The sequence below is a fragment of the Molothrus ater genome, chromosome 3 (genome assembly GCF_012460135.2).
Source record: "Molothrus ater isolate BHLD 08-10-18 breed brown headed cowbird chromosome 3, BPBGC_Mater_1.1, whole genome shotgun sequence".
Classification (NCBI taxonomy): domain Eukaryota; kingdom Metazoa; phylum Chordata; class Aves; order Passeriformes; family Icteridae; genus Molothrus; species Molothrus ater.
In genome coordinates this window covers 104,079,670-104,093,293 of record NC_050480.2, presented here as the reverse complement: position 1 = coordinate 104,093,293, position 13,624 = coordinate 104,079,670, and the positions used below count along the sequence as shown (strand labels likewise).

Genomic DNA, 13,624 nt, shown 5'->3' with positions numbered 1-13,624 from the left:
GTTCCTTCCCATGCTTAGCTCTTCTGTGATTCTCATAGTGCTGATGACACTAATTGGGAATTTAACCTGGGAGCTTTGTGTTCCTGATCTCTGACCATGGCCAGTTGGAAGGTTTCTGTATGCTACACTTCTTCTGTCAATAAAATATGTGTAGTAGCAACTTACTCATTTTGTAGCTGTGGTATGAGGATAGATATAAAGAATCTTGACTGAGGTTCTCTGATGTGTGATACTATATAGGATACTCTACATAGGGGTGTGTGTAAGGACTTGAAATACTGTACATAACTTAACATCCTTTTTTAAGTTGCAGGAAGTTCAGTTTGTTACAAAGCTCAACCTTTTTTCTTCTGGAAAATTTGAGGAAAGGATTGTCTAAGGTTGTTTAGGAGGTATAATCATTTCTGGCCACAAAGTGATTGGATACTTGCAGGGGATATCTCTCTCTCTCTCTGGGACTATATGGGCATCATCTTGTTCTTCCAAAAGGCCACAGAAACAACATTGTAAAGGGTGAGGTGACCTCTTTTATTTGTTCCCTCATGAAATAGCTCAGGGAACTGAAGGACTTAAGCATTAAACAAATTTGGCCACCATTTAGTTCTCATGTAACATATGATTCCCTGACATTTTCTGTATCATTTTATTTAGCTGAAAATTAACCTATAGTGAAAAATAGACCAATAGAAGGTGAGCAACTTGAATAGCTCTGTAGACCTCTAGATATAACAAGAAATAATGTGTTGTGTATTTCATGTATTATTGAATGTTTGTGTACAATCCCCAGGTGTGGGTTTTTTCTGTAAAAAATAAGCTACTGAGTATAGGTATTTATACTCAGAACTCAAAACCCTTAGAAGTAATCTGAAAATGAGTGCTTTCTGGGCAACCAGCAGGTATGAAAACTTTTTCTGAAAACTAAGACTTTGTATTACTTTGTAATTATAATTACTTTATAATTATAAAAAATTAATTTTGTAGTTATTTCATCTGGTTAAACCACTGACTCTCACATGTTTATTAGCATGCATCTCCTCTCTATAAACCACTCACAGTACCTTGTATCTTTAGCATAATTGTTTTGAAATATCATAGACCAAGAAGTCTGGAACTGAAATTATCTTGATGCTTTGAAATACTGTGAGTGTGGCAGAAAATGGGAGGGAAAATCATATTGTACAATTTCTTTGTTGGAGCAGATTTAGATGAAAGTTGTGTTTCACCATTATCCTACATTTGGTTTTCTGCATTATTAATGTATTACATTCTCCTTTCTGTTAAAAAAAAATTGCTTTTGAGGACTGCTGCAGCATGATTGTAGGTTTTTAGATGCAGAGGTACACTACCTGGAAATTCCTGAAGTAGACCTTTTTTTACTTACAGGCAATATTGGTTTGCCCTGTTGTACCTTCCAAAAGGCGTGGTTCAGTAGAAGTTTACAGAATTCTGGCTTTACATCCAATGAGGTTTTTAATCGTTGTGGTAGAATAGCAGGTGCCAAGTAATTTCTGACTTAGTTCTTTCACAGACTGTGCCAAGAAAGTCCCCTCACCCAAACAGTTGAGTTTTGGCTTTCCTTTAGTGCTGTATAATGCCAAAGGGAGGAAAAAATAAGAATTGTGAATTTCTGTAGATTTTTAATTGCTTTTGACAGTCTTAACAAGATTGTATTTTGCATTTGTATGGAGGGTGTTTGTAATTACAAATATCTATAGCAGTACTAGCACTCAGATTGAAATAGAATTGGTTTCTTTTGAGGACTTCCTTGTTTGGTTGGTTGGGTTTTTTACTATAGGTAGTTCTAGTATGCCAAAACTTTTATAGGTGTGGTGGCTATGGAATGCTATTTCACTGGCTTAAGGTAGACTGATACATCAACTATTTGAAAATAACATTTTAATTTAGCTACAGTAAGTAGCACTCATGGTGTGTGTGCTGAAGTTAGAGATGTTTTACTCTAATCTGTTCCCACAATTGTGTGTTTCTCTGGGTAAGTCAGCCAATTCCAGCATCCCTTGCTGTAAATTTAAACCTTTTGGAGACAAAAGGTAATCTTCTGCTCAGATCATGAACAGAGGAGCCTTTCTGTGCAGTTCTAAGAATATTTTTATTGTTCTACTAATGAATCATCTTCTGAGAATTATGGATGTGATTGGTGGGCTTGAGAGAGACATAGATTTCATTGGCTTGGCCTTCACAGTTCTCCGGGTTTGTTTTTTTTCTTTCAGTATCTCAGGTTCAAATAATTTTAAGGAATTTATTCAAAACTCATTGGCTTTGATAGTTTTGAGGAAGACAGAATACTTAAAAGCATCCTGTGGAGTTACCTCCTCTTTACTACATTTACCCCTCCTCATTGAGGCAGCATTGTGGGGTTGGCTATTGAAGGAAATATTTTCTACTAGTGTCATGGATTTTTAATGTTAAAAATACAAAATTAAATCCTATATAATTCAATTTCTTCTTCAACAAAAAGGTCAACTGGAGAATTAGTAACTCTGATTAAAAACATAGTGAGCCAGGGAAGGGAGAAAGCAGTCTTTAATTATCTACAGGTAATTTTTAGATTCCTTTGTCTTAGCAATAACGTCACTGAAAAATTTGAAGAAACAATTGCAGAAGAATAAAAGTATTTTAAAAGACTTAGGCTCTTGTTTTATATTGAGAGACTGGAAGAATTCCCAATTTATGTCAGACATGGCTCTTCTGAGAAGAGGAAGAAAACAACCTGTTGTTTGTCTCGAGTAAAACAGTTACAAATTTAAAAGTATCTTACAAGATTTATCTATAGAAAGTTAATTAAAAGCTGCAGACTATTTCTTCTCTAACCCAAAGCAAAATGTTGTTTTTCTTAAGCTCTTCCTTTAATCTTCCAGAGTCACACTGTGGTGCACTTATTTTCATGCCTTGTGGCATAGTAGTGCATTTGTTATGTGATAGCCATATTATAGTGCATCATTTGTATTTTTTAATCCTTTTTATATTTTTAAATCTCTAACTACTTGACAATGAAACTGCAATGAGTAAATAGTTAAATGTTCTAAGTGTATCTTTCACAGGTGAGTCACATCTGCCAGAGACAGAAGGGTTTTCTGTTTGAACAGACTTTGAGCTCAGGCTATCTGTTAGATGCTTTCATCATACTAACATCAGAAATGATTTGTGTTTTTTGCTGGATCGTGAACGTAAAAAAATCCTGGAAAAAGCCAAGCAAGATTCAGTCTTGCCAAGTATATTGCTCTGACACCAGTGTTTGGTTTTTCTGCTGGGGGGTGTCTGTTCAAACCAGCATTACTTTTTCAACATTGAAGTCAGAACTTGTGTGATGGCCAAGGCCTTTACAAAGACAGGTAGGATACAATTTAGTCCAATACCACCCGTTTATTTGAAAGTATACATAGCACAGAACTGTGTCCCACTAAGTATTATTGTGTGTGTCCAGGTGTGTCTTACAGGGTGGAGGAAGGACTTTGTTGTTTGGACAGACCTGTCACCTGTCCTGTGTGGAGAAAAGTAGGATTTCAGATGGTAATCTCATCTCCTGTTCAAGCCAGGATCAGCTGTGTTGATGTCCTTTCTGAGAGACGTTTGTTGTACCTGTATATAAAGATTTCAGAGAATCTGCAGGCCATCTTCCCTCTTTCTAAGGTTTATGACTCTTATGCCTTAAAATATTTCTGAAATATGCTCTGTAAGGTTGTGTTTAGCAGCACTGTCATATCCTTCCAATCAGTTAGACATCACAGTCTTCTTTCTGAAAACAACTTCTTCACTCTGTTTTCCTCATCTAAAAACCTCTTTCCTGGGAATGGAGGATAGAGCAGACCATTTTATTCACTCACTTTGAACTTTTCCTGTTGTCTGTGGCATCTTATAAATATTGATTATTTTGGTAGGTTTTGTTTTCCTTGGATGGCAAAAGAAATTTAGGCCACTGATGCCGTGATTCCGTTAAGCAAAAGTAAATCTTATCTAAAGTTTGTTTCTAGAGTGTTTTTTTGTGGTTTCAGTAATCATTCACTCTCTCTCAATCCCTTTAAAAGGGAGCAGGTACAAAGTTAAATTTTGCCTTTGTTTCAGGGAAAACTCAAAAAATCTCCAAACTGTAAATGTCTTGGCTGCTAGGCTGAAGAATGTTGTTAGATGGATAGTCTTTGATTTGAGTGTCTCTGCTTGGCCAAGAAAGTGAAGTTAGACTCCAGGTTCAGGCTTGTCTTGTGAAGCACTCTAACACAGGAAAGTTGGCCTGTTAGAGCTCCAGGATGGGGTGACTGCCTTGCTGTTCTCCTTTGCTGCAGTAGGAGTGGTGTCGCTCATGCTGTTGTACTGACAGATGGCTTGACACAGACAGGTTATTACAATGATCGTCCTCCTATATGGAGTGCATATGGATTCTGTGAGCTGCCATTCTCTCCTGCTATTTTCATGTCTTTTGCCACCTGGATTCTCAACTGACTGAGACATAGCTAGGCATGCACAATGAGTTTTTTCTTCTTGCATGACATATGCAAAGCCCACCTCAGTTACAGAAGAACAGACACTGCGTCTGAAGGAAATCTGGTTTGCTGTGTGTGGGCATGTGTGAGCCCCAGAAGAGGAATTAATATAGCCAGTGAAATGAATGTTGAGTATGTGGTTGTTTACTCTTGGGCTTGACTTGGCATGATTTGTGATGGTATGACATGGTGTTCTACCAAGCTCCCTTCTATTATTCAAATTTCTAGTGCTTTTAAAAAAAGTTGGTTTTGTTTTTTAAATAATGGTTTAAAGTAATAGATTGTGAAAAGACCTTTGAAAATGTAGCCTCAGTGCATGACAGTACAGGAAGGACTGTCTTAAAAAAGAGAGGGACTAAAATGGTACTCTTAGAGATCCATGATATTCCTGTTGAAGTTAACACATGGAGCTCAATTATCTATCAAGATAACTATGAATACTAATCCTCCTCTGTATTTCATCCCTCTCAGAAGAGGCATGGAATTGATCTCACATCCTTCTAGCTGTTCAGAGTGACTGTTCACTTTTGTACTGTTTGTGTCAAGTAAGGAAAGAGATTGCTGTTTCCCATCCTTTCAGGCCAGTGTTTAAATTCCAGTCTGGAAACCATTACTGAAAGACTTGGTGGAATGCAGCAATATATTCAGCTTTCCTGTGGAGATATCTGAATACCTGCAGAAACCTTGTTTGGAGCTCTGTGTGCTCTTAGAGACTGATTTTTTTTAGCTCCAATATTTAAGGTTTGCAGTCAGGGATTTGAGGATTTTGCTTTTAATTTGTGCATCTGAGTAGGTTTTGAAGCTCATAACTTTCAGTGAGTTGAATAAGAAAGACAGTGTCTCATTGTCTTTGAGTTATTTGTTATTCCTCTTTCATGATCCAAATGAACCATTTGCTTATTAACTGCTCAATTTAAAATGAATTGGATATTTACACATTTACCAACCTTAAAATATTCTTAATAACCTCTTAAATAATGTCTTTTTAATGCTTGTGTTTAATTCCCTCACTACCTTTTCCTTTAACAAGTGAATGAAAGTCAAGCAAGCAAGGGACAATGACTTTGTAGGACTTCTACCAAGATATATGTGAGGAAGGCTTAGTCTTAGCATCTACTTTTAGGCTGCCTTTGGGAAATCAAATCTTAGAAGGCCAAGCTAGAATCAAGATTCAGCATGTCAAGTGTTGGGTATTTCTAATTGCTCCTTGGAGACACCTAAATTAAATGTCTGAAATGGTCTCTGTGAATGCCCCATGCTATGTCCCTGTTCTGTGTCTGCCAGTCTTTCCAGGAATCAGATGTTTCTTCTTGGTGATATGGCAAAGGATCATATTTCTGCCAAGTTCCATTGGAATGTAACAGGGGAAACTAACTAAAGCGTTTAACTATAAGTTTTCTGAAAACAAGTAAATTTATCTTTAAAGAAACTCTAAATTATACTACCCCTGCATACAAATATTGTTGACTGGTGTTCTTGTTGTAATTACACTTAATAGCAGTAGATTACTTTGTCATTTGTATATTGCTTGTTTTTTTTCTATTAGAAACTCTTGTATATCCTGTAGAAATGCACATATTTTTGTTGTTAACATGTTGTGAAGCCTAGTCCTGTTTTAAAGCTCATATAGATCACAAAGTCCTAATGAAGTGCTGTTTTAATTATGATGCACAGGTATTTGTGATGTGAATCCCAGCTTATATTCTTTTTTTCACGCTGTGAGCATTTCCAAATACAAAACAAAATATGTCTACAGACAGTGCAGAAGGATTTTTTTGTATCTTAGAAACACAGGTAAAAAATCTGTACAAGTTTCCTTTGTGGAACAGGCCAGCTGTGCACTTTTGTAAGGTGCGTCTGATGTTGCAGTCAGTTTCAGGTTGAGCAATGTGCAGAACTTTCTGCAAAGAATGGCAACCTTAAATGGCAGGAACAGGAGTGTAAAATACCCATTATATCTGTTTCAGTCAGCATGATAGTAGTGACAAGTGCTCAGTGGCTGTCAGCATCCTTGTCAGCACGGAGCCGCCTTTGACATTAAAGTCCCCAGCCCAGCCCTGGTGCTGTGCAGCTCTATTGGCAGCTCCATCAGGCTGCAGCTGATGGGAGAATGTCAGAGCCTGCCCTCTTCTCCTGGTGTGTGGCCAGCCCTCTGTGTTTGCAGGCTGGCCTTGCCTGTTATTTGATCTTGCTGCACTCTTCACCAGCTCTCCTGTGGGAGATGAGCAGATAGGTCAGTGGGGTGTGGCTATCTTCAGGGCAGCACACAAGCCCATCCAGAGTGACTTGCATAAAGGTTTGTAACGATTACCATTTCTTTAAGCCAATCAATGGGTAAAGTACCCAGAGACTCATTAAGTGGCATTTCAGACACCTGTAAAAGAGTTTTGAGCTGTATTTCAAGAAATGTGGTGACAGCCTTTAATGTCTAATTGACCTCTTCTCTTTGTTTCACTTTCTCTATTTCCTTCTGATGCATTCCCCCGTGGCAGCAAACAGCCCTGCTCAGTATTTTGAACTTCTGCTCGGAGCTGCAGCACCTCAGCCTGGGCAGCTGTGTCATGGTGAGTGCTTGGACCATTCAGGATGTGTGGGGGGTTCTGTGTGTCTGTGTGTGTGTGCACTCGCTTTGGAACCAATCTGGGTTTGTTTCACAAACGTGTGTTAAATGTGAGGGTTATACTAGACTCCATTCTTTTGGAAAATCCAAGATGAATGCAACTTTGTCATATATTTAAGGGTTATGTACTGGTTTAGTTAGGCCTAAAATGGCTTGTAGGCTTTCTCAGAGTTCTTCAACCTTTTTCTAAGTTTTAGGGCATTCTCTGTATGTGTAATCACTTAACAAGTAATTAATAAGACTTTCATAAGGAGATGCAGTAACTGATCAACTTAAAATGGAAATGAGTACTTCAATCATTCTTCAGTAGTTGCACTTCCTGTGGTCATAAAAGCTGTTATAATCATCTTTAAAGGAGAAAACAGCTGTGCAAAAAGAAAAGTTTCTTCAAAGAAACAACTTTTGCTGCGGTTTGATCCTCAGTATTAAGTGAATTTAAAAACAGCTGAGTCTGGGGTTTATAAGAATTTAATTTTATTTTTGTCTCTTATAAAAGTAGATCTCACTGTACCATACCATGAACAATTTTTAGAAATGACAAATGCTTGAGCCAGATGCATTATGTGTGTTAGGAAGCAAACCTTGAAACACCTCTGTATGTCTGGAATGACACTGCACATGACGGAGTGTCTGCTTTCCTTGCAGATTGAAGACTATGACCTTATAGCAAGCATGATGGGAGCAAAATGCAAAAAGCTTCGCAGTCTGGATTTGTGGAGATGTAAAAACATAACGGAAAGCGGGATCGCGGAGTTGGCTTCAGGCTGCCAGCTTTTGGAAGAACTTGACCTTGGTTGGTGTCCTACGCTCCAGAGCAGCACAGGCTGCTTCACAAACCTCGCACGCAAACTCCCCAATCTGCAGAAGCTCTTCCTTACAGCCAACAGGTCTGTGTGTGACACAGACATTGAGGAGCTCGCTGCCAACTGCACGCACCTACGGCAGCTGGATATATTGGGTAAGAGAAGGGGGCAGTGTTGGCTTTATTTTACGGGTCTCAAAAGCCTTTCAGTTAAAAAGGAGTCCTTAAGACAAAACTTTCTTCCAGACATATTTGCTAAATAATTGTTTCTTAAAATTATGGTTTAGCACATGAAAAAAAGGAGAGACGTTTTGCTCACTGCATGATTTCTGACTCAGAAGCCAGTAGATTTATACCAGCTGTGTATTTTGACTGCTGAGTATGAATTGCTTAAACTGGAATTTAAGTGCAAGATTTTTTTCCACTAATTTCTATTTTCATGACCATCAGCTTTTTTAACTGAAGCCTTTCTCTTTGATTATCAGAAGATCAGATTTCTTATAATTCTTTCTGCTTTTGTTTGTATTTTTATTTCTGCGAAGTGTGACAAAGTGTATTTATCTCATGAGTTTGTGATCAATAAACATTTTGCTTTTGTGCAGTAAATATTTGTTATATGTTATATATATTATGTACTATGCAATACTGAATTTCTCCATCGCTTTTATCGGTAAGTGAATTTGAGTTATTAAAGATGAAAGGGTAATTAAAAACAAAACTTAAATAGACTTTCTAGTAAGGTGGGAAGGAAGTGATGGGGGGGTCAAAAAGCTTAGCAAATCTGAAATTTCTAATCCTCTGCAGTTTCCATAGTTGAAAATATTTTTAGAGATCTAAAGTAAATATACTTTGAACTCTTGAGTAAGGACTTTGAGAAGTGTAGTTTTGTGTGATGCTGAATTTATTCTTTTATGGTGGCATATGAGGTTTTCTTTTTATAATAATGTAGGACAGCAGAGATGTTTGTGACATCAGTGTGGGAGAAAATTCTTCATAGTTTTACCAACTTAGTTTCACAGGATAGCTGAAAAGGGAAGATTTAAATGAAAGGGAATAAAGTAGTTGCTCTGTATACTTCTAATGTTTAATAATTGTAATAAAAATATTACATTTTGGTTGAGAGGGATACTGCAAAGAACTGAGAGCCATCAACATGAATAATTTTCCAAGCAAGTTTAAGGATTTATTCTTATCAGCATTTATAATTTCAAAGTATTTACCATATGGCTTCAGATTGGCATTCCAGTACACTCTTCTATAATGATGAAGAGTTTTACTCACTCCTGACTGAGAGAGTTGCCTTCTGACCAACGTGAGAAAGACATATGAACAGAAAAAAACTTAACTCCACCTAGTTCAAGTTGTAGATATGTTTATGCCCCCCAGGGCTACTGTGTTTTGTGTATCTTTAAGAGAATCTGCTCTGCAGCTAAATTATCAGGGGCACACTGCCCTGTTCAGACCTGAGAAGTTTCCAAATGGTGTAGGGAATTAAGTCTCTAAGAAGCACTTAGCTGCCCCTGACCACCCACTTCCATGTGCTTCTCTTGCAATGGCCTCGTGTCTGCCCACAATCGGTCAGACCACCTTACTGCACCAGAGGCTCCCCAGACAATACTTGGCTGTGTTGAACTTATGGATAGTCTGTTACTTCTACTGTTGCCTGTGTGACAGCAGGGAAGGCTTGCTTTAGTGTTTGAATTCAGATTTTAATTCAGTTGAACATCCTAATGATTTTTTTTTGAAAAGTAATGTGAAAGTGGAAAAGGAGTTTGTTCTGCTCCCTGGTGCTTACCAATATTTCTGAGTCAGATGGATTTGTAGTCAAACTTTTCCTGTGAGATTGCATGTTGCGTTCAGATAAATCCCCTCTAGGGGATATCCAGTAGAATTTCCTGCAAAATGAATAATCTGCAAAAAATTATTTCATTCTTCCTTCAGAGAAATACTTGGTAGGGTGAAAAAGAGGTTGTCCTTTGCTGTAAACAAGTCAGTACAAGGTGATATTCACTATGCACGGGAAGGACTTACCCTGCTTTTTTGGCAACAGCAAGGAAACTGTGTTAATTTTTTTGTCTGAATGTAGTAACCACTACAGTCTATGGTTACAAGAAAGAGCTGTCAAGTAGAACCACACTGTGTCATCTGGAGGTAGAGTTGCCAGGTGTTCCCCTGTAAGTGCAGAAGTCTTTGTTGTATGAACTAAAGAGCGAGTCTCTCGCTGTGCGGGAGTACCAAGGAAGTCATAAATCTCTGAATGTGCTCTTGCTTTGGGCATGTGATACAGGGCCACCCTGCTACTTTAAGCTGCATGAATGTGTAGTATGTTTTTGTCCTTCAGTAGAAGTGTGACAACAGGGCTGAAGCTGTAAGAGGTCAGAGCTCAGCTTTGCAAGAGTAACCTTGAACAGTGGGTCTTCTCTGTGATGTGAAGGAATGAGAGGTGCTCTCATTATATCCTTTGTCATCTCCTAAGTAAAGAAACGTCTGGCTTGCATGTGCATTGTGAAGGGTGTAGAGGTATTGCTGCTGGGTTAGCACTGTGTGCTGTAAGGGAACTTCTTTTGCTTCAACAAAGCTGTGTAAAAGCAAGGTTTTTTCCTGCATACAAGCACTTACCTAAGTAAGGGTCAGAATGTCTTCCCTTCACTGCAATCACCAGTGTTCAAGATACTATACTGATGTCTCTCTTTAGTTGTTAGAACTTATAAACTTGACAGAGAAAACTTCTTTTTTCAGTTATAGGTTATTTATCATCACAATATCTTCAGGCGTGGAGTAGTCTAAGCCTCTGAATGAAATCTTGTTGAACTGTAAGGGATGAAAAATGTACATGATATATATATAGCCTGGATGGTGTTTGAAGGTGATAGGTCCTGAGGCTTGCTACCCATCTGTCCTCTACCATAATTGTTTGGTAATTTCCTTGTTAGAGAGTCAGAGGATTCTGTGAAAGATGAAAATTGCTGGTTTTCAAGGACTCTGTATACTTACTGGCCCATGTAAAGCATTGTTGGATGTCAGGCTGTGTTTGTGCTGTGTAAAACATAGAAAGTCAATTTCTGTTTAAAAAAAATCATGCGCTTGTCCATATCTGCTGTATCATAAGTTTGGAAGAGGAAGCGTGGTGTGTGTCACTGAATGCAGGAGGATGTGCTTCTCTTGAACTTTTAGTTCTGAGCTTTCTTTTACCGACTACATCCTGAACTGCCTGCTTACAAGTATCATTTCCTTCTCAGCCCACATCTTTTTTGCTGAGTGACATGGCATGTTTCCACCCTCTGTCAGAATGATCCAGCTCTGATCATCTGACGGTTCTCTAGTGACGCAGTACATCAGCCAGTGCTATCAAAATTTGAGTGGACACCTCTAGACCAGTGGTTAAAAAACTAGTCTTCAAACTGTGATCAGCATTGAACAATGTGACAAGTCAGATGGCAACCTGAATTGACAGTGTCAAAAGCTTTTCTTGCACATCACATCAGCTGCTGAGTTCTCTTCCTGTGGGGTTCTCAGTTGCTGTCAAGGGTGAAGAGTAAATCGTATTAACCTTGCTTTCCAAAAGGTCCAACTGCCTCTGTCCTGCACAAAAAGAGTAATGAAAAGTAGACACCCTCGTTACCACAAAATTCATGTATTCCTAGCTACATTCCAACACCTCCCACACCTTCCTGAGCAGCAGAAAACCCAACTACCCCCTTGCCAGCTGTCAAAGTTTTCAGCTTTATCTTGAGAACATCAACACATAGTTAGTCAATTCAAACATGAAAATGTGTAGCACATTAAAATTTTGGATTTGAGTTGTGTGCAGTAGATTGAATAAAATGTAAAGAATAAAAGGCTAGTTTGGCTGGTCTAGGGGAATAAAGGTAAGAAAAGTAAGAATATTTGAGGGAAGAGTGCTAGTTATTGTCAAGAGTTGGTACTCTGCAATATTATTTGGTGTGTAGTAGTGTTCTCTTGCTCTAGAAATTTGGCTTCTGCAGTTTTTATAGCTGTCCTGCACAGGTCTCCTAAACAGCTATAGAGTTTGAAGACCTTGGTATATGATGGATATCAATTAAATTATTTACAGCTAATAAGCATAATTGTTCGAGCAAAGAGATCATTACTCAGAGGTGCCTTTTACAAGTGTGGTAACAGAGAATTGACTGAGCAACAAAATTAAATAGCAGATTTTAATGCTTCGGTTATGTATGTATTCTGAAAAATGGCTGATTAGTCTGTGGAGGAGAAGTTATAGTAAATAATAAAGGTCCAAAAGCCTCCAAACTCTAGAAGAAAAATGCTCTATATAAGTAATTAACTAGCAGGCTACATTGCCAGTCTTTCAAAAGCAAAGGAAAATGTGCTGTATTAAAATTCTGAACTGCTTTTGAATGGGCTTATAGGATACATACATAACTAACTGTACATTGTATAAACAAAAGTAAGACTACAGATGATGTGCATTTATCCTGTGGTGTGAATAACCAAACTCCAACGGGATTGCTTGTAGAAAAAGGTATTTCCTAACATAAAATTTTAAGTCTGAGGAGGGGAAAAAACCCAGGTGCAATAAAACATGCAATTTAGGATGACCTACTTAGTTGCAAATCTATTAAAAGTCTTGGATGAAATGATAGGAGAACTATCAAAGTTCAGGTAGGAAGGAATGAAGAACATCCTACACAAAAAAATCTGTGGCTAGGCATCTAAATCTAGAATTGTTGTAGAAATACACGTTTAGATCTTGAAGCATAAAAGCTGTGATGCATAAATGAGGCTGGGTTTAGATGAAGGTGCTGATGTAGTAGCAATTTTAAGGCTTGGTGAAAAAAAGATAAGTAGCATAATGTGTTGTTCCTAGAGTTGCATTTGGAATGGTAGAGCAGGTCCTTATGGTAGAACAGTGGTACTGTGGTAAAATGTGTGGTCAAATGAAGTGAATAAATAAAGCATGTTACAGAATTTCTGTGTAAATCTTCAGGGACTGTTGCATGAACCACCAGGCAGTTCTGATGATGGTGATTATGTAATGGTAAGGGAGTTAAAAATCACAGTGGTAATGACAAGCTTAGTCTCTGTAGAGGAGATAAAATTTGGGGGCATGATAGCAAAGACTGTCCTTGGGTGATAATAATGCCTCAAAGCAGCTAATCTGAGAGCCTGCCATAGGATAATTGGAGACCACATTCAGATACCTCCTTGCTTGTGCAGAAGAGTACTGGAGACTAATGAAACCATCCGGAGTCTTTCTGAAATTGAATCCCATCAGAGAATGAAAATAGGAAGATGAACTCCAGAAAGTGAAACACAATCACAGTAAGGCAGGATGAAGTATTAAGGAACCACTGGCTAGAGGTGAATGATACTGTATTTCAGCTGTGTTAGAAGTTCACAGGGGTGGCTGAGCTCGGTGGATAGTCCAGGTGTAAGGCTCACCCCAGTTCAAGGCTATTGCAGGAGAGCTGTTGTGTGTCCCTTGGTGTTCATGGCAGAGGGGATCAAGCAGGCTGCTACATCAGAGCCATTCTTTCCAGGAGATTAGCTTGGAAAGCTGCCTTAAATTGGAATGCCAATACAGAAAGCTTTTTAACAAATCAATACATTGAACAATAATAAATTGTTAGGACTAAATGGTATTTATGCAGTGATTCTGAATGAGCTCAAATACAGGGCTCTGGAAATCTTATTTCTGGTGTGTGATCTGTCTCTTAAATCAGC

At 38.3% G+C, this 13,624-nt stretch overlaps 1 protein-coding gene across 3 annotated transcripts in view; it reads left to right on the top strand.

Moving 5' to 3' along the window:
• Positions 1-13,624, top strand: part of FBXL4 (F-box and leucine rich repeat protein 4) — a 62,263-nt gene that overhangs the window by 36,752 nt on the left and 11,887 nt on the right. For all 3 annotated transcript variants that reach the window (XM_036379856.1, XM_054514251.1, XM_036379857.1), the window contains 2 exons: positions 6,989-7,060; positions 7,762-8,074. In XM_036379856.1, the coding sequence (XP_036235749.1) occupies positions 6,989-7,060; positions 7,762-8,074 (385 nt within the window). The remainder of the gene's footprint in view (positions 1-6,988; positions 7,061-7,761; positions 8,075-13,624) is intronic.